Here is a 24,289-nt window from a genome sequence, read left to right on the forward strand (position 1 = left end):
TTTTACTAAAGACCACATGGCAAGGTGGCCAGCGCTGACTTCCGAGGATCACACCTGAGATCTTTTCCTAAATGCTCCCACTGGGGTATATTCAGGAGTCCTTCCTCCAGAAACCATGGCGCTACTCTCTCAACCTCTTTTAAAAAGGCTCGGGCTGTTTTCGCCTTTAAGGGGGTGCCGTAGGCTTTAAGCAGCTCCCGCAAAGGTCCTTCCATCCTTATCCTAGGTACCTCGTTTCCCATTTTGGAAAGCTTTTCTCTTGTCCTTATGGAACTTCCCTGTCCAAAGACAAACTCTGGGTGCACACTTACCTTCTCGTTGTCAATCCCCTGTCTCCTATACTGAATTTTGAGGTTCCCGGGTTTCGGCGCCACTTGTCGCTCTCGCCTGCAAGAACGACCCCGAAACACGGAGTGACAAGCTTGCAAATCTTTATTGTTCTCCCCTTACTCGGATGTTTACCCCTATTTATATCCCCTCTCCTCCAATCAGCAGACTGTACACGTGAAAGGAAGCCTGATCAACGCTTAGCAGGATAGAAGGCTCGCAGTGTCCTTCCTTCAGGGCTTCCTGTTCTGGGCATAGCCAATCATCTTTCAGGTGGTGCGCAGGTCTTCTGCCTGGCCGCAGGCGCAAGCGCCATGTTGCGTATTACGTATGTAAGCTGCCCCGACAGAGGTGTGCATGCAAACTTCTAGATTCCTAGAAATATGTTGGAGCTTTTCAAAGCCCCAGCAGACATCTCATCCTTCAGCTCTTCCTTTAAGCTTTTGGTTAGTCTATTGTTTGCCTCAACTGTTATCCATTGTGTCAGTCCCCCATTCTGTGATGTTAAAACACTGAACCACCCCTGGGGAGAAGCCATAGGGACTGGGCTAGTTCCCATGAGAACAAACAAATACGAGTCTTTTCAGGAGGGCCTTCCAGGAAACCAAGTAGACAAGTCACAAGACGCATTTTTGAAAAAGCTACGGCCCTGTTCTGCCCTATCTGGTACTGGTACCAGGAGCATCGGTGGTTAGTTTTCAAGGGTGCCAGGGAGCTGGAGGAGATAGGACCAGGGTAAGTTAAAATGCTACAAAGCCTCTAGTACATGAATGCTGGTTCCATTCACGAGATTTGGAAAATTTTCATGAAGAACTTGTTCCACTATATCTTCTAGACTTCTTTCTTTCTCCTCCCCTTCAGGGATTCCAATAATTCTGACGTTGGAACGTTTCATGGCATCATTTATTTCCCTGATTCTGTTTTCATGGCCTCTAAGCTGTTTGTTCCAGGTTTCCTCCTGATCCTTTCTCTCTATCTGTTTGTCCTCCAGATCACTAATTCTATCTTCTGTCTCAGTTACTCTAGCGTTGAGAGAATTTAGATTAGATTGGAACTCATTGAGAGCATTGTGAAGGTCATCCCCGGTAGCTTTCAGCTCTTCCCTAATATTAAAAACATGATCTCTGATCGTTTTCAGCTAGGCCCTAATCAATTCCGTTTGGTCACCCACGACTTTCTCCAACCTAGCTATTGCTTGGATAATTGTTAGCCTGAATTCTCTTTCTGACATATTGTCTATGTTGATAGCCGTTAGCTCTGTTGCAGAAGGTCCATCTCTGTATTTTTCTTCTGTTGGGCATTCCTCCTCCTAGTCATTTTGGTGAGAGATGGCTGAATGGGATAGAACTTCCCTATGACCCTGCAATTGCACTACTGGGTATTTACCCCAAAGATACAGATGTAGTGAAAAGAAGGGCCCATCTGTACCCCAATGTTTATAACAGCAGTGGCCACGGTCGCCAAACTGTGAAAAGAACCAAGATGCCCTTCAACAGACGAATGAATAAGGAAGATGTGGTCCATATACACTATGGAGTATTATGCCTCCATCAGAAAGGATGAATACCCAACTTTTGTAGCAACATGGACGGGACTGGAAGAGATTATGCTGAGTGAAATAAGTCAAGCAGAGAGAGTCAATTATCATATGATTTCACTTATTTGCGGAGCATAACAAATAGCATGGAGAACATGGGGAGATAGGAGAAGGGAGTTGGCGGAAATTGAAAGGGGAGGTGAAGCATGAGAGACTATGGACTCTGAAAAACAATCTGAGGGTTTTGAAGGGGCGGGGGTGGGAGGTCGGGATACAGGTGGTGGGTATTATAGAGGGCACAGATTGCATGGAGAACTGGGTGTGGTACAAAAAGAATGAATACTGTTATGCTGAAAATAAATTTTAAAAAAATTTAAAAATATATTAAAAATTGCTACAAAGCTTGATGTTTTCACTTAGATTCAGCTGTTTTTCTTGACTCAATGGTAAATGAGTTGCTACAAGACTTTAGTTAATTTCCGGATATCTGAAAAACACAGATTCCGACCATTTTTGCCACTTTTTCACTGCTGCCACACTGCCACCGATGGGCAAACTTTCTGAGGCCCTTACTCCATTTTCCACTGATGTTAACCTTCCTTTCTTAAGAAATGCTATACTGCAGGGGCACCTGGGTGGCTCAGTGGGTTAAAGCCTCTGTTTTCGGCTCAGGTCATGATCCCAAGGTCCTGGGATCGAGCCCCGCATCGGGCTCTCTGCTCTGCGGGGAACCTGCTTCCCCCTCTCTCCCTGCCTGCCTCTCTGCCTACTTGTGATCTCTGTCTGTCAAATAAATAATAAACAAAAAAATCTTAAAAAAAAAAAGAAAAACTATACTGCAAAACAATATCAAAACCACAATTAAAAATTTAAATTAAGAATTAAATTTTTGAGAAAAAACTTTTATACAATTTTATGGGGCACCTGGGTTGCTCTGTCAGCTAAGTAGCTGCCTTCACCTCAGGTCGTGATTCCGGCATCCTAGAATTGAAACCCCTATTGTTTTGTTGTCAGCCTCCCTGCTCAGCAGGGGAGCTTGCTTCTCCCTCTCCCCCTGCCCTTCCCCCCATCCTGCTCTCCATCAATGTCTGAAATAAATAAAATCTTTTTTTTTAATTTTTTTTTTAAAGATTTGATTTATTTGTAAGAGAGAGAGAGAGTGAGAGCGAGCACAGGCAGACAGAGTGGAAGGCAGAGTCAGAGGGAGAAGCAGGCTCCCTGCGGAGCAAGGAGCCCGATGTGGGACTCGATCCCAGGACGCTGGGATCATGACCTGAGCCGAAGGCAGCTGCTTAACCAACTGAGCCACCCAGGCGTCCCTGAAATAAATAAAATCTTAAGAAAAAATTTTTACACAATTTTTTAAAAATCCACAATCAAAAGCCAAGAGAAAATTGCCCCTCATCCCATTCCCTAATTCATTTGTAGGTTACTATACTTAAGAGATTTTTACGTTTTTATAGTAACATACAGAATTTTAACCTCATAACCTAAATTTTCTTTCTGCCCCTCATCCTTTTCCCACTTCCTAGTACCTCTTACTGCATACTCCTCACAGCCAGTGTTAATGGAAATTTTGGCCCAGTGTGTGTCTCTCCTCAGCCTTCTCCTTGCTCATTCAAAAATAGCCACTTCCCCACACAAATAGATGCTCTTTTTGATACTGATTTAGACGTTTCGATACCGTTTTCTTTTTTCCCTTAACACGTCAGGGACGTCCTTCTAGGTCATGCTTGTTAAAGCTGTGTGACAGTCCGGGAAAGGACCAACCACGTTGCTCCCTGCACCACGCCTCCTCCCACATAAACATTTTCTTCCGTAACTCATCTATGTTGCTTTTACTTCTAGAAGATTCCACGAAGACAAACCGCTGGGTCAAAGGTCATGCGCATTTACAAATTTTCCTAGCGATTCCCGGACTCCTTTCCCAAAGGGCTCTCTCAACAGTTCACATTTCTGTCAACAGCCCGAGTGTGCGCCTAGGCTCCGAATGCTCCTTAAACACTTGGTCCCTCCATTCTCTGAGGAGAAACGGATATGCTTTCTAGGAGAGACAGACCCTTTCAAGCTTTAAAGCCCTGAAGAGAAAAAGTAGCCTGAAGTCCCGCGGGCAATTCGGCGTGACTGCCGTCACGGGCGCGAGTGTGGGGGGAGGTGACCCGGCCCTTGGCCCCCGCACCCCCCTCCCCGCGTCGACGGGAGCCGTGGGGGCGACCCGGCTCCGTCCCTGATGTGGGGGAAGCCCCGGCCGGCGCCGCCAGCGCGCGGGCGGGAGAGGTCCCGGGGTCTGGCGGACGCGCGATTTCCGACCGCCTGGGGCTCCGGCGGGAGCTGCGCACCGCCCGGGCGTCTCCGCCCCCGGCCACTAGGTGAAGACGCTTCGCGAGCCGCGAGGCGCTGCCCCGAAGGACGTGCCTGCTCGTCTCTGTCAAGTCCCGGAGACCCACTCTTCGGGTCCCCGGCAGCCGACGGAGCGGAGGAGCCGGCCACGGGGCCCAGCGGCCGCGCCCAGCTGGGGGCCCTGAGGCCGGAAGGCGCCGCCGAGCCCCCTCAGCTGCGGGCCGGGGGGCGTGGTGAGGCGGCGCGGGTTTCATTTTCCCGGGCCCCGGGGAGCTTTCGCTTTCGCTTCCAACTGGCGTCTGCACCCCGCGGGAGCCGCCCGCCCAGCCCACGTCGGCCGCCGCCGCCGCCGGGGTCCCGCCAGGCGCTCTCCGACGGGCAGCTCGCCCCCGCCGCCGCGGCCATGACCCAGGCCGCCGCCCTCGGCGAGGTGACCCAGGTGCTGTGCGCGGCCGGGGGCGCCTTGGAGCTGGAGGAGCTGAGGCGCCGCTTGCGGGAGGGCGTCGGCGCCGACGCGCTGGAGCGCCTGCTGCGGGAGCCCGGCCGCTTCGCGGTGGCGACGCGGGCGGGCGCGGGCGGCGCGCTGGCCACCGAGCGCGTCGTGCTGGCCGTCTCGGCGCTGCGCCTGTGCCGCGCGCACCCGAGCCCCAAGCCCGGCTGCGTGGGCCTGTGCGCGCAGCTGCACCTCTGCAAGTTCTTGGTCTACGGGGCCTGCAAGTTCACGAGGGCCGGGTAAGCGCCGCTCCGGGAGTCCGACGGCGGGGCCGGGGACCAGGGGCTCCTGCCCTCCCAGCCCGCTTGGGGCCCCGTTGACGTGTGGGGACGCCGTAGGTGGCCGTTCCCCGGCCTCCCCGCCTTAATTCTCGTCAGCGAACGTTTATTGAGCACCTCCTGAATACCGGGCGCCCTGTGAGGGACTCGGGCTGGACGGTGGCGCCGAGGCTCCTGCAGCCTCGGAGAGGGACTTGGAGCGCGGTACCCGGCGGCACACCCCGGGGCGTGGGGCGACGGGGCTGGGGGCTCTCCCGGAGGAAAGCGGCCGCGTCTGGCTCCTGGAGCGCCACGAGGCCCCCCCGCTCTCCAGAGCGAGCTTTGAGGGCCACGCAGCCCGGGGCTCTCGCCGAAGGAGTTGAAAACCCGCTTCCGCTCTTGTTCACTTGCTTACAGGGTGGGCGGTGGCTTCTGTCGCCCTTGGAAGAAAATGCGTGCTCCTGTCCGGAAGCCAGTCCGCTTGTGTCGAAGAATTGGCTCCTTTTTTCTTTCCTTTTTTCCCCCTCTTCTCCCTCCCTTCCTTCCTTTCTCTCTCTTTTCTTCCATTCTTTCTTCCCTTCTGCCTTCCCTCTCTTCCCTCCTTCCCCCCCCCCTGACTTAACACAGTAGGTTGTTTCTTGCTCACATCAGGTCCACTGGTCAGCATGAGGTAGGGGCATGGCCCGTGCGGTCATTCAGGGACCCCGGCCGGAGGACCTAGACTCCGTCTCCGGGACTCTCGTTCTGGCCACTCTGGTATCTGGTTGCAGGAGCAGGTGGACAAGACAGACCGTGGAGGGTTGGTGGGTCTGGACGTGGGAGTGACCTTCCCACACATGCCCTGGACCACAGGATGTCTCCTGACCGTCCACCGGTGGAATATGCCCCCCCCCCCACCCAAGCAGCTGCTGAGAAATAGCTAGATTAGAATATTCCAGGGGCCTAGCTAAGGCCTTAAGCGGGAGGGATGTGTATGTGAGAGATTTGAGAGACGGGAAGTTGGTGTGACTGTGGTGATAGGATGGGTGAGAGGTGGTGGCTGTTTTCTTACTGTTAACTGAGAGATGACTCATTTTTTGTTTTGTTTTGTTTTGTTTTTTTAAATTATTATTGTTGTTATCGACTGAACGCTGATTTTTCCTTTTCTTACTGGCTGAGAGAGCAGGAGAAGTGTGCCCAGGGACAGCCAAAGTCTGACGCCTGGGAGCCCGGCCAGGGTCCCAAGCGCAGGTTTGGGAGTTATTGGTTGGTGTTCGCCGATGCTGCAGCCCCAGGAGCAAGTCAGAGCTGAGGTGGAGGCTGAGGGTGGGACCTCAGGGAAACTTCTCTCCCCTCAAGAACGGGCAGAGAAGTGTCACCTCAGGGGAGAATGAGGAGCAGCAGCTGGAGAAGAAGGTGGACACGATAAATGGTGGCTAGATGGAATGAATGATTTCTAACTGGTGGCTCTTGTTAATGTCTGTATTTGGTAAAGTAAAGACAGCAGCCCTGTTCTCCAGCTAGTTCCCAAAATTTGGGGTCAGATTGTATTTGTTCTGGAAATCTGGAAGTCTGATATCTACTGGCGTCAATGATTCTGAGCTTTCTTTCTCAGTCTTCTTGGTTCCATTTTCCTTGTGGTTCACACAGGACGGTTTCTTAGACTTTCCTTCCCTGACCGCTTTAGGGTCACATAAGGGAAAGTGGGGGTGGTTGGTTGCCCTTTTGATGCTTTCCCTATTACTGTGCTTTGTCTTCCTGAACCACAGGATCAGCTGTTTCAGAAACAGATCATGGCTTTTGTTTTTGATCATTGATGACAGCTGGGGAGGGTCCCAGGTCCCTGACTTCCATCCTGTGCTTAGGGGCAGTGAGCGTGTTGCTTAAGAGCACAACCCCAAGACAAGACTACCTTGTTTGAGACCTTGCTCTGCTCCTTACTAGTTCCATGATCTTGGGCAAGTGACTTTATACCCGAGCCTCAGTTCCCTCATCTGCAAAGTTAGGATAATACCACCCATCTCATGGGCTTGTTGGGGACTGAGTGACTTCTAAAACCTTCAGGTAATCCCTGGCTTGTGATAGATGCTCAGCAAGTTTTATCAGCTGTTGTCACCATCATCATCTTCATCATCTTGGTGGCATCAAGTTTGCCTAGAATGTTTTAATTTTCTCCCCTTGGTTGGTTCTGCAACCCAGATATTTGGCCCAGGCTTGACACCTTCTAGGCAGTGTCCCTTGATTGCTTCTCCACTTCTCTCAGACTCAGGAGGTGCCCGTCCTGTCTGCACTGATATCTTCTGAGCATGGCTGACTTTGCACTTGCCCTGCCATTTTAGAATCCTTTCTGTTTTCTGTCACTTTCACTGGAGTAGGAAAGGGGAAGAGTCCACACAACTCCACGGTTGTTGGTGTGTGCAGCGGAGGAGGGAAGTTGTCTTTCACTGAGATAGGGAAGTCTATCAGGAGTTTGGCTTTCTTTTGAAAAACGTATTAACTTATTAATGCTAATTAACTTATTAATTAATGCGTGTTTATTAACATGACATTAGAGCTTGGGCAATGTTTGAGTAAAGCTAATGATATTTGCCTGACTATTCTAGGTCCTGGTGACCTGGGTGATCATTTGAAGACTTTGGATCATTGGGGTGTGGTGCCAGTGCCTGGCTTGCAATGAATGTTGCTTGTGAATGTTAAGAATGGAGGAGGGGAGCAGAGAAAAGGGCTGGGCCTCGAGGCATGAGTGAGTGTACACATACCTTTAACCGTAGGTGTCCACACTCATTTATTCAGCCATTGTTTAAGTGTCTGCTAAGTGCCCACCGACTGGCATGCTGTGACTCTTCTTTGGGGAATGGCCCTGTCTTTCTTATCAGACACTGATAGGAGGTGCTGTCCTGGTCCCTAGAATTCAAAGGTGCTACCTCTTCCTTTGTAAACAAGCACTATGGTTTTTCATTGTATAAACATGCTGGTTTTTCTCTGGCGCTGCTAAACAATATCAAGAACTATTCCTGAAAAATTATCTTAAAGAGTGATTTTATGAGTTGTATGAGTTTGGGCAGCCATAGCAAGGTAGCACAGACTGGGGGTTTAGACAGAAACTTCTCACAAATCTCAAGTCTGGAGATCTAAGATCAAGGCAGGATTGATTTCTTTCTGAGGCTTCACTCCTTGGTTTGCAGATGGTGTCTTCTTCCTGTCCTCACATGTGTGCGTCTGTGTCTTCATTTTGTCTTCTTAGAAAGACTTTGGTCAGATTGGATTAGGCCCTCCTCCCCCGCATCCTCTTTTTAACTTAATTACCTCTTTATTTTTTAAATTGTTAAAGTGATTTTATTTATTTGAGAGAGTACAAGCAGTGGGGAAGGGCAGAGGAAAAGGGAGAAGCAGACTCCCCACTGAGCAGGGAACCTGACTTGGGGCTCCACCCCAGGACACCCGAGATCATGACCTGAGCTGAAGGCAGACACTTAAGCAAATGAGCCACCCAGGCACCTCATTGATTACCTCTTTATAAACTATCTCCAAATACGGTCACTGGGGGGTTAGAACTTCAACATAAGAATTTTGGGGAGGCTCAGTTGAACTGTGACACCAGCTCTGCTTCTTTGCAGGAAGAACTGTAGAAACAATCACAGCTTGACGACAGATCACAACCTGAGTGTGCTGAGAACTCATGGTGTTGACCACCTCAGCTACAGTGAGCTCTGCCAGCTTTTGTTTCAGAATGACCCCTGGCTTTTGCCAGAGGTGAGTTCCCAGGAGGGGATGTCTATGTGTGTAAGTGATGGGGGAGAAGCCAGAAGGTTGGAAGATAGGAAATATAGCAGAAGAGACCCCATAGTGACCACAGGGATCTGCTTGGAGGAGAACTAAATTACATTCCTGGCTCTGCTGATTTTTATACCTCTGACCTTGGGCCAACCTTGCCTTGTCTAGAAGACTCCTTTCCTTCTATTGCATTTGTGCTGGCACCACCTTTGCAGGGCTTCTTTGAGGTTGGGAAAGTCTGTTTGGCCGGTGGCTGCCGCATGATGTTTCTTACATGGGGATGAGAGACTCAGCAAGCTCCTCCCCATCTAGCAGGACTTGGAACCATGTGTTATTGCCAGATCTAGGAGGTCTGCGAGGAAATGATACTGTCTGTACTAAGTCAGTCACACCCAGGGAATTTTGAACTTTAGTTGATGTAAAGTCTCATAATGCACTTCAGATGTCATGCAAATCTTGCTGCAATGACTATGTACTAGTTTGGGTCCTCTGAGAAGCAGACACCAAGATGGGATTCGAAGTGCAAGAGATTTATTGGAGACGCAACAGAAGGAGGTGGGGAGCCTTTGGGCAGTAATGTGGCAGGATTGGGAAAAGGAAGAGGCGGGGGTAGGAAGAGACCCTCATTGTAGCACAGTTCCAAGAGAGCTTCTGTCTAGCCAAAGGGAGGTTTGGAACTATAGTAGCTCGTTGTTGCCTGGGAGCAGCCCGTGGAAGCATGGGCTCTGTGTGAATAAGGTGGTGGCTCCTGAGGGCAGCAGCTGAGCTGAGGTGATTGTGCGGTGCAGCACGTCCGAGTGGTGTCCTGTGGCCGGCACAGGTTTGTGGGGTAAGGCTATGCAGATTAGGTTGACCTGTTTCAATGAAAATGCTTCCATATTATTTAATTAAAACCACCATTTGAGAAAGGTTTTACATGGCTTGGTGATGATTAGCACATAATAGGTACTAACTTTTTTCTTTTGCCTTTTGAAAATTAGTATTGATTTAATTCAGCTAACCTTTATTAACTTTGCACTATGAGTTAGGCACTGGTGATAAGGAGAGAAAAAACCCTGTTCTGCCCTTCCGAGGCCTGTTTCCTGGGTGAGACAGATAAGTCAGCATGGATTGCAAGGTGCTGTTCTAGATGCTGCCGTGGAAGTCAGCACTCTGGTCTCTGGGGCCCAGTTTAGGCACCTGGGGAGGCATCCTGGGGTAGATGGCGTGTGCTCTGAATGCTGAGGGTTGCATGAAGGATGAAGGTCTGGGAAGAAGGGGGCACAGAAAGGATGGGACTGGCATGGTTGGGGACTGTATGTAGGTCAGCACAACGTGGATTTAGGGTGGGAGAGGGGAGAAGGAGAAATGGGTGAGTAGAGACTCATCCATGCAGCCTTCAGTATCATGGGAAGGAGTTGCGGTGAGGGGGCCTCTGTTTGGAGAATGGGCATTAATATTTTGGAGAGATCGTTTTGTCAATAGTATGAAAAATGAATTGGAAGGTGACCAGTCGGAGTGTGTAGCCTCCTTTGTACTTGGGTGCAGGTTGCTTCAGAATGCAGTGCCAGCAACTGGGAGCTGTGACCGTAAATTTGGACCCAGTGCAGCTTTCCTGCCAGGCCTTCTGCTCGCAGTCTGGTCCCCTTATCCGATGAGCAGTCGGGGACTGCCACCATGAATCGAGCACCTGCTATGTTCAAAGACATTTATATTAGCCACTTTGTGTGTTTCCCATTTAATCCTCGTGATAGCCCAGTGTTATAGGTGGAAGTATTCCCATTTTAGGGATTAAAAAGCTGAAACTCAGAGCTGGTGAGTGGCCTGCCTAAGGTTAGGCATCTTGTACGTGGCAAAATCAAGGTTAGGGCATAGCTCTTTCTGGCCTTTTCCCTTGGGGCTTCCATCCCCAGAGTGGAGTCCCTACTGATCTAAGTCTGGGTTCTACAGCCCTCTGCTGCTTTTCTATCTCTTGTTCAGTGTAATGCCTGTGAATTGCTTGGGTAGACCCTTGGTAGTCTTTGGCCTGGTTCTCATCTTCGGGAATTTGGAATGTAGAGAAGGTGCAATTGATTCAAGTTCAAGTCCCAGCTTTACCAACAACCAATTCAATATACATTGTACATACCAAATGTAGATAGCTGTGTGAACTAGGGCAAGCCAGTGAACTTCTCTGAGTTTCTGTTAGCTCTTGAGAAAGAAAAGGGCTATATTTGGCCTTCTCCAAGATGCTTTAAACACTCAGCCTCTTTGACCCTGAATTTCAGAAAAAGAAGATGGTGTGATGAGGCCTGGCTTAGGGAGTGTTGGTGAGTCAATGGGGGGAGGTTGTAAGTGGAGTATAAGTTGTTAGCTTGCTGCCCTATGAGTTACACTGAAATGTCTCCTGAGAAGGAAGCAGCTCTGATCAGTTGGAAGTTCTTTGGGTTTTCCCAGTGGAAGAGCTTATTCTGCACAATCTGCTGTCCACCCAGTTCTTATTTTATTCAAGGGCATCCATTAGCAGTCATCCGTCTATAGTGGGGGATGTTCTCATAGCTCTGCAGCTTGTGAGGATGATGGAATCACAGCTTTGGCTAGGTCTCTAGAGGAACCTCTTGTGACCATGCACTGGTCGGGAGTGGGGGTAGTGTCCTATGTGGCCTTCCTAAGCTGGTGTTTTTTTCCTTTTCTGTCAACAGATCTGCCTTCATTATAACAAAGGAGATGGACCCTACGGCTCTTGTTCCTTTCAAAAGCAGTGTATCAAACTCCATATCTGCCAGTATTTTTTACAGGGTGAATGCAAGTTTGGCACTAGCTGTAAGAGATCACATGATATCTCTAATGCTGAGAATCTGGAAAAACTGGAGAGGTTGGGCATGAGCTCAGATCTGGTGAGCAGGCTGCCTTCCATTTACAGAAATGCTCACGACATCAAGAATCGGAGCTCCACCACCAGCAGAGGGCATCCTCCTACCCTGGGCCCACAGGGGACTTCTGGTAAGGCTTTGGACTGGGGCCCTTGGATTCCACATTGATGGAATGTGTGACCTCAGGCAAGTCTCTGCTGCTTTTAGTAAAGTGCTGTTGGTGATTCCTTCCCAGCTAGTGGGTGTTTTGAAGATAACTTGAAATCATAGCCACAAACAAGCAAGATATTCTAAATAAATGCCAATTCATGTCGAAGGTGAATGAATTCCTACCAGTTCTAATCTGCTGTGAACAAAGCCCATTTTATTTTATCTTAATTTTTTAGAAAGATTTTATTTATTTATTTGACAGACAGAGATCACAAGTAGGCAGAGAGGCAGGCAGAGAGAGAGGAAGGGAAGCAGGCTCCCTGCTGAGCAGAGAGCCTGATGTGGGGCTCGATCCCATGGCGCTGAGATCATGACCTGAGCTGAAGGCAGAGGAACAAAGCCTATTTTAATTTCAGCTCTCTTTTTGACATGAATAAAGGGAATTATTTAGTCCCCATAAATTTGCTTTGTTCATTGTTCCTCTGCAGTACCTAGACAGTGCCTGGCCCACAGTGGGCACTTAGGCATTTGTTGAATGACCAAGTGTGCTAGAATACTTTTTTTTTCTTAAAGAACATCAAGAAACATAAAGAACATTTTTTTTTCCCCTTAACATCAGGTTTAGTGACAGGCAAATGGGGAAATTTTGAGCAGAGATTGCTTATTAAATAAGCATTTCTTCACTTATTATGTGGGAAATAAATAATGTAGTCCATTAGAGAGATTATGACACATTGGGGTCCTTTGGATTTCACAGTATCAGCTGTTGGCTGGCCGTTCTGGTTATCCATTCTCTCAGTTAACAAATTTGTGTGCTTGCCAGGTGCTAGGCACTGGCCTGGGCCCTTGTTATCCTTTGGACACTAGGACACAGTACTACCCTTACCCCCCACCAGAATGCATAACCAAAGCATGTGTTGTCTGTGGGATTTTAATAGACTTTTAGTAGGGGTTATCTAGGATTTTTTAAAAAAGATTTTATTTATTTATTTGACAGAGATCACAAGTAGGCAGAGAGGGTGGGGTATGGGAGAAGCAGGCTCCCTGCTGAGCAGAGAGCCCCACGTGGGACTTGATCCTTCTGACCCTGGGACCATGACCCGAGCTGAAGGCAGCGGCTCAACCCTCTGAGGGTTGAGCCCACCCAGGCACCCTGTTATCTAAGATTTTTAATAGACCACTGCTAAAATATCAGGTGAGTGCTAGGACTACTAGCAAACAAACTTAAAACTATGATCTTACCTGATTTTTTATATTTAAAAATTGTCCTTGCTATATGTGTTTTTTTTTCTTTACATTTTCTTCAGTGATTTTGGGTTAATTTCTTTCAGTAGTGGGAAGCTAGATGTAGATAGGTTTTGTTTTAAATAGATCTTTACGAGCATCAGTTCAATTTTGGCCTTAGGAAGGGAGGGAAAGCTCTCTGCCCTTCGAGAGCAAAGGTGGTGTCCTTAAAGGCCGCAAAGGTATAGGTTTTTAGGCCCACCCTGTGGGTGTCTTGAGGAGCCTATATAAAGGAAAAGGAAAATGAATTACAAAATAACAGGTGATACTGAATACTGAAGGTTTGCGAATGAATTTTATGTACTTATATGGTGGTGGGGAACCAGTGGTAAATTCTCATTAGAGCACTACTAGTAAAGGTAAACTTTGAAATCCCCTCCGTGCCTGTTTTATATTAAAATTCCTACAACTGACGTGAAGTTACTTCAGGAGGTTTCAAGATTAGGAGCACAGCCAGAGAAAAAAGGACCCCTCCGTGGTGTCCTGGATTTGGCAAGCAGCCGTGTGGCCTTAGGCTCCCTGGCTCCTCTCTAAAAAGCCAGAGAGTCCATTTACATGTCTGAGGGTGAGTTCATCCTGATCATCATAGGATTTTGTGAGATTGCCTCACCCACTTCTGTCTTCTGCAGAGAAATGAATGAATTTTCTTTTCTCTCTTTTGTATCTTGAACTACTCTGACTCCGTCATATCAGAAGCTCTGATGGATGCTGATACGTCTTTGTGGTATTTCTTTGTAGAAAGAAGAGATAGCTCAGGTTCTGTGTCCCCAAATACCTCTAACCAAGAGGAGAGCGATCAGATCTGCTTGTACCATATCCGGAAAAGTTGTAGCTTTCAAGGTAGGTCAGAGGAATCCCCTTCATCCACTTGCAGGCGGGACAGCGGCTGCTCGTTTCAAGAGTTCTGCTCTAAGGCCACCCTTCAAGGTCTTCTCCCCCATCCAGAGAGGGTTAGGGCCTTCTTAACTGAGCTGGGGTGGCATTTCTGGGGGAGTTGAGGATGGTAACAATTGAATTTCTGGAAATAAGATTATAGGTGAGTTTTTGGGAATAACTGGTTCATGCAGGAAGTGCCAAGTGTTGACCCTTGATCAGCTTAGCATGAGGTCACAGACCAGTGCAGATGTCCAGTATAGTGGGAACAAATATGAGTGTCCCTCGTAAAGGGTTGCTGTAGACTTAGAAATGCCTCAGAAACCCAGAAGGCCCTCCCTCAGTATATGTCCCTGTGTGCTCTTGGGGAAGAAGAACTTAAGTGGGGGGTTTCTCTCCGTGGTCTCTCTTTTATCAAAAGTAGCACTTCTTGTGGGTACATGTATGTCTGTATTTTCACTAAACCTTTGTTTTCTTCTTACCGTTGGCCTGGGCTTTGACTGAAGAAAGCCTACTTTTCAAATTTGGTGACTCTTAAAAAAAAACCAAAACACCAAACTTCTTGTTTCATTTTCAGTCTTTAAAAGCCACCCAAGCAATTCAGGACTACTTTCACTTTGTAAAAGAGTCCAATAATACAGAGTAAATTCTGAAGTTCTCCTTCAGCCTTCCCCAAAGGTAAACATGTGCTGTGTGGTCATGGTGCTTGCTTTGCATATTTTTTAACGGATGGGTACATGTGATAGGTATTCCTTAATATGCTTCCTTTACTTAACATTGTGTCTTGGAGATTTTTTCCACCTTAGTATATGTAAGTCCATCTTATTTTTGTTTTTATTTTTTTTAAAGACTTTATTTATTGACACAGATCACAAGCAGGCAGAGAGGCAGGCAGAGAGAGGGGGAAGCGGGCTCCCTGCTGAGCAGAGAGCCCGATGCAGGGCTGGATCCCAGGACTCTAAGATCATGACCTGAGCTGAAGGCAGAGGCTTTAACCCACTGAGTCACCTAGGCGCCCCAGTGCATCTTATTTTTAAAAAGCAACTGTAGTATCCAGTGAGAATGATAGTCCATTGAGCATCTGAGTACGCATGCATATTTCCATAGCTCGGTTCCTGGAAACAGAATGCTAGCTCAAACAGATATGTGTGTCATATATACATGTATGTTTTTAAAATCAACATTATTGAGCTATAGTTTACCCACCGTAAAATTTTAAATATTTAGAATTTTTCAGTATACACTGAGTTCTGGTAATAACAATTTAGATATGGAAGAATTTCTTAATTCTAAAAGTGTCCCTTTGTCCCATTACAGTTAATCCTCACCCTCTAGTTTTCTGACCTCATGCAGCCCCTATGTACTTTTTGTCATTGTAGAATCTCCCTTTCTAGAATTTCATATAAATGGAATCATACAGCATGTATTTTTCTGTCCCTGTCTTTGCTCACTTAGCATGTTACTGTGATTTGTCCATGCTGGGAGATCAGTAGTTTGGTCTTTTTTATTGCTAAGGAGTATTCTGTTGCATGGACTGACTATAATTTGTTTATCCATTCATACGTTTGATAAACATTTGAGGGGTTTCAAGTTTTTGGCTTTTATAAATCTTTTACAAATATGTACAAGTTTTCATGTGGTTATCTGTTTTCACTTCTCTTGAGTGAAGGCCTTGATGTGGAATTACTGGAATATGTAAGTATGTGTTTAACTTTTATAAGAAACTGCCACTGTCTTCCAAAGTAGGTATACCTACCCATAAGCAATGTAGGAAAGTTCGTTGCTCTGTGTTCTTGTTAACACTTGGTATTGTCAGTCTTTTAAACTTCAGCCATTGTAATTAATGAGTAATGATATCTCATTGTGGTTTTAATTTACCTTTCCCTGATGATAATGATGTTTAATGTTTATTTTCATGTACTTACTGGCCATTTGTATATCTTCTGTGAAGTATCTAGTTAAATTTTTGCTAATTTTTTTATATGACTGCTTGATTGAGATATTAAGTATAATTCACATTCCATACAATTCACCCATTTAATGCTTTTTAGTGTAGTTACAGAATTATGCAGGTATTATCAAGTCAATATTAGAACATTTCTTCAGCCCCGAAGAGGTGCTCTGCCCATTCTCCCTGCCTCCATCTCCTGGCAACCACAGGTTTACATCCTGTCTGTATGGATTTGCTTGGATGTTTCATGTAAATGGAATTATACAATATGTGGTGTTTTGTGACTATTTTGTCCATTTTCTAAATTGGATTGTTGATCTCTCATTGTTGAGTTGTGAGGGTTTTGAGTATTGTTTATAGAAGTCGTTGTCAGATAGAGGTATTGAAAATGTATTCTCCTTATCTGTATCATTCATATTCATTTTCTTTATGGTGCCTTTGAGGAATAAAAGTTATAATATCAATGGCCATATTAGTATCTTTTTCTTTTATAGTTTGTTTCTTGTGCCCTAAAAATCTTTGCCTGTTCCAAGCCCCTCAAAATGGCTCTATGGTTTTTTTTTTTTCCTAGAAGTTTTGTAGGTTTCACTTTTATCTTTAGGTCTGGCTGTTACTCTTGATCTGTTTACTCTAATAATTATTCCTTAGGTATTGATTTTTGTGTGTGAATTAGCTTCCCGTCTGTGTTATTTTTTCTCACATGTTGGGTGACTCTTGGTTGTCTTCTTGAGAATCCTGGGGTCTGCTGGTGATTCCGATTCTGATTCGGGCTTAGAGGGGAAGAGCTGCTTGGTGGTGCGGACTGCTGGGATGTATCCTCGGAGTGGGGTGGTGGCTTTGATGGCTTCTCTCTCTCTCCAGAACTCTGGCCACACTCAAATGTTCCTTGGGGCAAAGAACAAGGTTGCAAGGCACAAGCAGGGAATGGAGGAAGTGCCTGCTCTAGTGGGTGGGTCCCAGTTACTCTCATTGTGACTGGCCAGGTGTCCTTGCTTTTTTGTTACCTCTAACGCTGAGTTTGTTCAGGACCCCCACCCCAGATCCGTTTCCATAGCAGTTCTCTTCTGCACATTTTACCTGTGTTTTTCTCTCTTTAACTCTTGTCAGTTTGATTCTGTGTGCTTCTGTGGTTTTTTTGATGGCACTCCTTATTGTTTTCCAGCATTTTTGGATTTGTTCTTCTCTCCTGCTGTCATTTATTTATTTATTTATTTATTTTTAAAAGATTATTTACTTATTTGACAGAGAGAGATCACAAGTAGGCAGAGGCAGGCAGAGAGAGAGGAAGGGGAAGCAGGTTCCTTGCTGAGCAGAGAGCCAGATACAGGGCTCTATCCCAGGACCCTGGGATCATGACCTGAGCTGAAGGCAGAGGCTTTAAGCCACTGAGCTACCCAGGTGCCCCATCCAGCCTGTCATTTAAAGTGATGTAGGGAGAAAGGGGATATGGATGTGTTATTTTGTCTCCCAAATCGATGTGGTTTTTGCAACCCACCTTCTGGAAAGCCTAGACTCTAGACTTTAGACTCAACAAAGCAGGGAACATTAGAAGGAGGGAAAGGAAATGGAGAAAGGGGTCAAGAGGACCAGGGAAGATATGGCAGACAAGGGACCTCATTACCTGAGACTCTGCCCTCACCTGCCACCATGGCTGTAGTGGCCTGCATGGCACCCTTTTTTTTTGGGCTCCTTCTGGTTTGTGAGTGATGTGGGCTCCACGTTGAGTCACATTAAGAACTGGAGGCCCCAGGACTGCTGTTCGACCACAGCACCTTGCTTTGGCTCTGTATCCTTCACAAGGAGATGTCAGCCTGAAGGTGATTGGGTGGTGTGCTTTCCCTGAAGGGGGCCTTCTTAAGGGGAGTGTCTTTGTTCCGGCTGTCCAGCACTCACTTGAGCTGGGGTCTGTAGGTGCAGTGACTGAACACTGATCATGAACCCTGATCATTTCCATAGTGCCCTCAGGGAGGGAACAAGAAATCTTATTTGGTTATGATCTCTGGACCATGCCTGTGACCTTATCTATTCAGATTGGGCCCTTCATTATTGTTCTATTGTACATACTCTGGTAGAGAGGCCAAGAGGTCTCTTAGCTTGTTGTGAGCTGTCCATGCTGTAACTCTGGACAAGTCATGATGTCCTGAGTCCCCAGAGTGGCTTAACCCAGACTTGGTGAACTGGGGAATTTCCTCATTTGAGTCTCCTTGGCTGGGTGTTCTTGTCTGTCCTGTCTGCCTGGCCTCAGGCCTGGCTTTTGACAATCCCAGACAGCCTGCTCGCCTGCCTCTATGGTCCTCCTTCCGCAAGGTAACTTTTGTAGAGTCTGTGAGAAAGAAGTGGCATTGAAATGTGCCTGAAAGGCTGTGTACAATATTATTATTATTATTAATTTGTTTGTTTTAAAGATTTATTTATCTATTTTAGAGAGCAAAGTGCATGTGCAAAAGTCGTGGGTAGGGACAGAGGGAGAGAATCTTTCAAGCATATGCCCTGCTGAGCATGGAGCCCTACTGGGCTTGATCTCACGACCCTGAGATCATGACCTGAGCTGAAATCAAGAGTCAGACGCTTAACTGACTGAGCCACCCAGGTGCCCCTACATAGACTTTTAGAAATTTTATTTTTTTTTCCAGTGTCACATTAGCCATGTTTCATTGTCATTGTTTTGAAAGATAAAGATGCATGAAGGACAGCCAGTAGGAAATGTTTCTCTCATACCTTTTTTTTCTGGCTCCCAGATCCCCTCCAGAAACAATTATTGTTACCAGTTCTTGGCTGTCCTTCCCAAAGATTTTATTCTTGTATAAGCATATATGTCTGGTTAGTTTCCTTCTCACATAGGTGCTCTATGCACACTGTTTTGTATCTTTTTTCACTTAACTAGACATTTAGTTTTTTGGAATATATTCTATGGTTCAGAATTCTGAAGACATAGGAAACAACAGGAATCTTTCCTCATAGCTTTGTCCCTGGTGACCCACTTCCCCTCAGCAAGGAAAAATATGCGTGTATGTATGTATTCAATCGGAGTATCTCTAATTTTTCTTTTCTCTGTTTCACACGAATAGAGGTATGTGTACCTTGTCATGTATCTTTCTACCCAGTAGCGTGTATGTTGGAGGTAGGTCCATGTCAGAGTGCAAAGAGCGTCCTTCAGCTTTTCTTTTAAGTCTGCCTTTCCTCTGTGAGGATATAACAGAACCTCATATAGAATATTGGAAGGCAGAGAGAGAAAGTGTTGGGTACATTCCAGACGAGGCAGGCAGGATGTGCTGGAGTGACAGAGGTCCCAGAGAGCACAGGGAAGATGTGGGGCAAGTGACTGGCTGGGAACTGTAGAGCTGGGCCATTCTGTGTATTTGGGCAGGGGCAGGGTGGTGTGTATAAACATCTTCAGAGATGTGGGGGTGTTTTGAGGGGGTGAGTATGTTAGCAGCCAGAAGATCAGAGTGGGCTGGAGCCACACTGCTGACTTAGCTGTGGTCAGATGTGTCAGGGTTTGGATGGGTTTCTAGTGGAGATGAACCTGGCTCTGTTTTTGCTATGACTGCCCCTTGTCCACATGCTACATGCATAGCGATAATGGGTTGTCATACTGCCCCCTGCAGTCTGATTAGCGTTCTCACTATCAGCTGCTTTACTGGTGAGATGAAATTCATACATGATGTAACCTACTAACACGTGTTTTTAAAAATTGACCTAATGTCCTGTTAAAAGGGGAAGCATAAAAGGGAAGTGTGTATAATAGAACACACAGCATTTCAGTATTTAGGTGCTCAGGTATGACTGCTCTAAAAATGACTCCCCTGCAGTTCTCCAAAGTGTTCCCAGGTCAGTGGGCAGCACCACACCCATTGAGAACCACAGGACTAGGTCGTGCTTTGTCTATATTGCCAAGATGCCTTACTTCCTTATATTCTTATTTTAGATAAGTGTAATAAAGTTCACTTCCATTTGCCATATCGATGGCAGTTCTTGGACAGAGGCAAGTGGAAGGATTTGGACAAAATGGAGCTTATTGAAGAGGCATATAGCAATCCCAGGAAAGACAGGTATGAAATATGTCACTTGTGTCCACTGTGTGCCTGGTTGAGTGCAGGGTTGGGAGTTGAGACTCAGCAGAGTTGAGATTTGATACGGCGTGCGTGTATCACACACACAAGTGCATGCACATGCACATGCACACCCTCTTCCCCTCCCACACCAAGTAAACAACCTGGACCGGAGGTAAAGGCTTTGGGCTGGGAATTAGAAGTTAATGTTCATACTGTGTTTTGGTCTTCTGCTTTCCCCCCTTTCTCTCCTTTAGGAAGGAGCCGTGGGGAAAGGAGATGTTGGTACCAAGTAAGTTTTGAATCATTTGCTGCTGGGATTGATCACGTACATATATCCACACTGATTACTGCAGAAGAGCAAGAGGCATTCATTTGTGAAATTTTAGCCATTGTGTGTAAAGTCCTGTAGCTGAACTGCTGTTTATTGTTTGGCTTTTAACTTTTTAATTTTTCTAAGTGTGTCCCACTATTTTCACTTAGTCAATTCAGAGTCAATTGGTAAGTCCCAGAGAGGCTTATTTTCAAATACTTCTCATATTGTGGCTTGAACTTGCTAAAATATGTTGCCAAGAAAAGAATTTAAGCCTACCTTTTAAATGGGAAAAATAAATTTGTGCTCAGAGTGCAATTACGCACAAATTGCTGCTGGTAAAGTATGTGAAACAAATTGTTCCCCTTTGGAAGATGAATTGGCTCACATGTGCCCCCCTCTCTCTTTTTCTGAGGCAGAATTTACACATAGGGAAGTACACAGATAGTAATTGCATAGTTCGCGGAGTCTTGACAAATGCACGTGTTCATGTAGCAGAGACTCTAATCCAAACAGAAATCGTTTGCATCACTCCAGAAAGTCTTCTCCTGTCCCCTTTGCGTCAGTGCCCACCCGTGGGCCCCCATTGTTCCGACATCTGTCACCACAGATTAGTCTCGCCTGGTCTTGAGCCCCATCTAAATGGAGACTTACCCTCCCTACCGCCATGTCTGGTGCCTTTCTCTCAGCGCTCTGTTCTCAGGACTCAGCCACAGCGTGCTGTCTCCCGGTGCACATGCGTGCGAGTTGGGGGGCAGATGAAACCGGGGGGCGGGTGGGGGCGGGTAGGCTGGGTCTGTCTTCAGCTCTGCCAGGTGATGCTAAACTGTTTTCCGAAGTGATTCTGCTGCTTTCCACCCCCATCCATGGTCTGTGGTAACCATCTCCCTAATGTCTGGTATTGTTTGCCATCTGAACTTTGCCCAGCCTGGGGATGTAAAGTGGTATCTCCGCTTGCCTCTCTCCAGGTCCTAATGAGAGAAAGTGTCTCTGCCTGTTTGGGGGCCATTCCTTGTAGTTTGCTTGTTTTGTTGAAGGGAAGTTTGTGTGTTTAGTTTTTTATTTAGTTTAGGAACTCTTTAAATTTCTGGATATTAAATATGCTTTGAAAATAAACTCTTCCTGTCAACTTATGATATTTTTTAATATAGAGAAGTATTTAACCATCTTTATCTTTATGGTTTTGTACTTTTTGAGTCATAAGAAATCCTTATCCAAGACCATGAGGAAATGTTTCTAAATTTTCTTTAAAAAGTCTCGATTTTTTTTTTAAGATTTATTTATTTATTTATTTGATAGACAGGGATCACAAGTAGGCAGAGAGGGAGGCAGAGAGAGAGGAGGAAGCAGGCTCCCTGCTGAGCAGGACCCTGGGATCATGACCTGAGCCAAAGGCAGAGGCTTTAACCCACTGAGCCATCCAAGTGCCCCCAAAGTCTCGATGTTTTAAGGACTGTATTTACTCTTTTGCTGCAGGTGGTGAAGTATGGGTCCACTTTCATTCTTACACAGATGAATTTACCAGTTTTGCCAAAAGTGCTTTTTTAAAAAAATACTTATTTAAAAAAATTAAAATTGTAAAAAAAAAATTAAAATTGTGATAATATACACATAACAGAATTTGCCATCCTAACTATCTGTAAGGGTACACTGTGGTGGCTTTATATTCACATCGTTGTGCTGCCATCCCCAACATCCATTGCCAGCAGTTATTTTAAACCTGTCAAAATTGAGCCAAATTTGGCAAACTCTTAGTACCTTTTATAGCTTATTTTCAGACCCATGTGCCAAATATCACTTGTTTAAGTAGGCCATCTCTTCTCCATGTATTTCCAGGGCCACCTGTGACAGGTGCGGAATTAGCAAATACACCCAGGTCTGTTTCTGGTCTCTTCTCTTCCTTTGGTCTGTCTGTCTGTGTGTCACACTGTCTTACCTAGTGGAGCTTTAGAGTGTGTGTTGGCATCTGATAAGCCAGTCTCCCATCTTGTCTGTCTTTGAGCTCCCTGGGCTCTTGGTCTTTTGCTCCTCCTTAGAAATTTCTAAATCTTACTGGTTCATCTCTGTTGCAGTTTTTGAAATTGAAATTACATTGACTGTTGTCAGTCCTAGGAGAACTGACATCCTAATGGTGCTGAGATTTTTCTGTTCATATACATGATAGCAGCTGATTTATTTAAATATTTTAAAATGTCTTTCAGTAGTTCTGTAATTTCTCCATTAAGGTCTTGGGTATCTTTTGTTAGAGAATTACTTTTTTTTTTTTCCCAGTTGTACTGAGATAGAATTGACATACAACAGTGTAGAAGTGTAAGGTGGGCAGCACAAGGACTTGACAGATGTATACATTGTATGACGACCCCCACAATAAGTTCAGTTAACCTCCCTCACTTCATACAGTTACAAAAACAATTTTTTCCCTTATGATATAATGAGAACTCATAGAATTTATTCTTTTAGCAACTTTTAAATATACCATAAGACGGGGCGCCTGGGTGGCTCAGTGGGTTAAACCCTCTGCCTTCAGCTCAGGTCATGATTCCAGGATCCTGGGATGGAGCCCTGCTCGGCAGGGAGCCTGCTTCCCCACCCTCACCTCTGCCTGCCTCTCTGCCTACTTGTGATTTCTGTCTGTCAAATAAATAAATAAATCTTTAAAAATATATATACACCATAAAACATTGTTAACTTTTGTACATTGTACATTGCATCCCCAGTTTTAAAAAAATCGTTTCTCTCTGCTGATGCACAGAAATGCAATTGACTTTTTTGTCAGCTATTACATCTTGCAACTTTACTAAAATATCTGAACTCAGAAGACTCTACTGATAATTTGAATTATCTGTAATTCAAAGTTGCCTGTGTGTTCTATCTAGAAGTTAATATCTGTGAATAGCATTTTTTTTTAAAGATTTTATGAGGGGGAGGGAGAAGCTGACTCCCTAATGAGCAAGAAGTCCAGTGTGGGGTTCCATCCTGCACCCTGGGATCATGACTTGAGCCAAAGGCAGAAGCTTAACTGACTGAGCCACCCAGGAACCCTTGTGAATAGCATTTTAATTTCCTCCTTTTTTATACTTACGCATGTTACTTCTTTTTATTGCCTTATTGCCTGATTGTAGTGGCTAGGACCTCCAGTGGCATGCTGAATGTAAGTGGTGATTAGCTGGAATATTATTTTTCTTCTTCTTTCCCTTGATTTTAAGAGGAGTAATTATTAAATGTTTCACCTTAAGCATGAGTGAATATTTGGAATCTTTGACTTGCTAACAAATCCCAATTTTATTCCTAGACTGCTAAGAGGGTTTCTTGGTTTTTTTCAAGATTTTATTTATTTGAGGGGCACCTGGGTGACTCAGTTGGTTAAGTGACTGCTTTTAGCTCAGATCATGATCCTGGAGTCCTGGGATTGAGTCCCACATCGGGCTTTCCCTGCTCAGCAGGCAGTCTGCTTCTCCCTCTGACAGTCTCCCCTCTCATGCCCATTCTCTCACTCTCTCAAGTAAATAAATAAAATCTTTAAGAAAAAGATTTTATTTATTTGAGAGAGAGAGAGTGTGTGTGTGTGTGTGTGTACAGGGAAAGGGAGAGGCAGATTCTCAGGACCCTGAGATCATGACCTGAGCCGAAGCATACACTTAATTAACTGAGCCACCCAGACACCTCTAAGAGGTTTTAAAAAATTGTGTATAAAAATTGAATTTTTGAAAATGTCTATGCTACCTAAAGCAATCTACACATTTAATGCAATTCCTATCAAAGTACCATCTATCTTTTTCAAAGAAATGGAACAAATAATTCTAAAATTTATATGGAACCAGAAAAGACCTCGAATAGCCAAAGGGATATTGAAAAAGAAAGCCAGAGTTGGTGGCATCACAATTCCGGACTTCAAGCTCTATTACAAAGCTGTTATCATCAAGACAGCATGGTACTGGCACAAAAACAGACACATAGATCAATGGAACAGAATAGATAGCCCAGAAATAGACCCTCAACTCTATGGTCAACTAATCCTTGACAAAGCAGGAAAGAATGTCCAATGGAAAAAAGATAGCCTCTTCAACAAGTGGTTGGACAGCCACATGCAGAAAAATGAAATTGGACCATTTCCTTACACCACACACA

General features: G+C 45.6%; 1 protein-coding gene across 1 annotated transcript in view; it reads left to right on the forward strand.

Moving 5' to 3' along the window:
- Nucleotides 1-4,203: 4,203 nt before the first annotated feature.
- Nucleotides 4,204-24,289, forward strand: part of PARP12 (poly(ADP-ribose) polymerase family member 12) — a 44,718-nt gene continuing 24,632 nt past the window's right edge. Inside the window, exons 1-5 of the mRNA XM_059396284.1 lie at nucleotides 4,204-4,936; nucleotides 8,551-8,686; nucleotides 11,368-11,668; nucleotides 13,711-13,812; nucleotides 19,725-19,848. Coding sequence (XP_059252267.1) covers nucleotides 4,608-4,936; nucleotides 8,551-8,686; nucleotides 11,368-11,668; nucleotides 13,711-13,812; nucleotides 19,725-19,848 — 992 coding nt within the window. The 5' untranslated portion in view covers nucleotides 4,204-4,607. The remainder of the gene's footprint in view (nucleotides 4,937-8,550; nucleotides 8,687-11,367; nucleotides 11,669-13,710; nucleotides 13,813-19,724; nucleotides 19,849-24,289) is intronic.

The sequence above is a fragment of the Mustela nigripes genome, chromosome 4, assembly GCF_022355385.1.
Source record: "Mustela nigripes isolate SB6536 chromosome 4, MUSNIG.SB6536, whole genome shotgun sequence".
Taxonomy (NCBI): Eukaryota; Metazoa; Chordata; class Mammalia; order Carnivora; family Mustelidae; genus Mustela; species Mustela nigripes.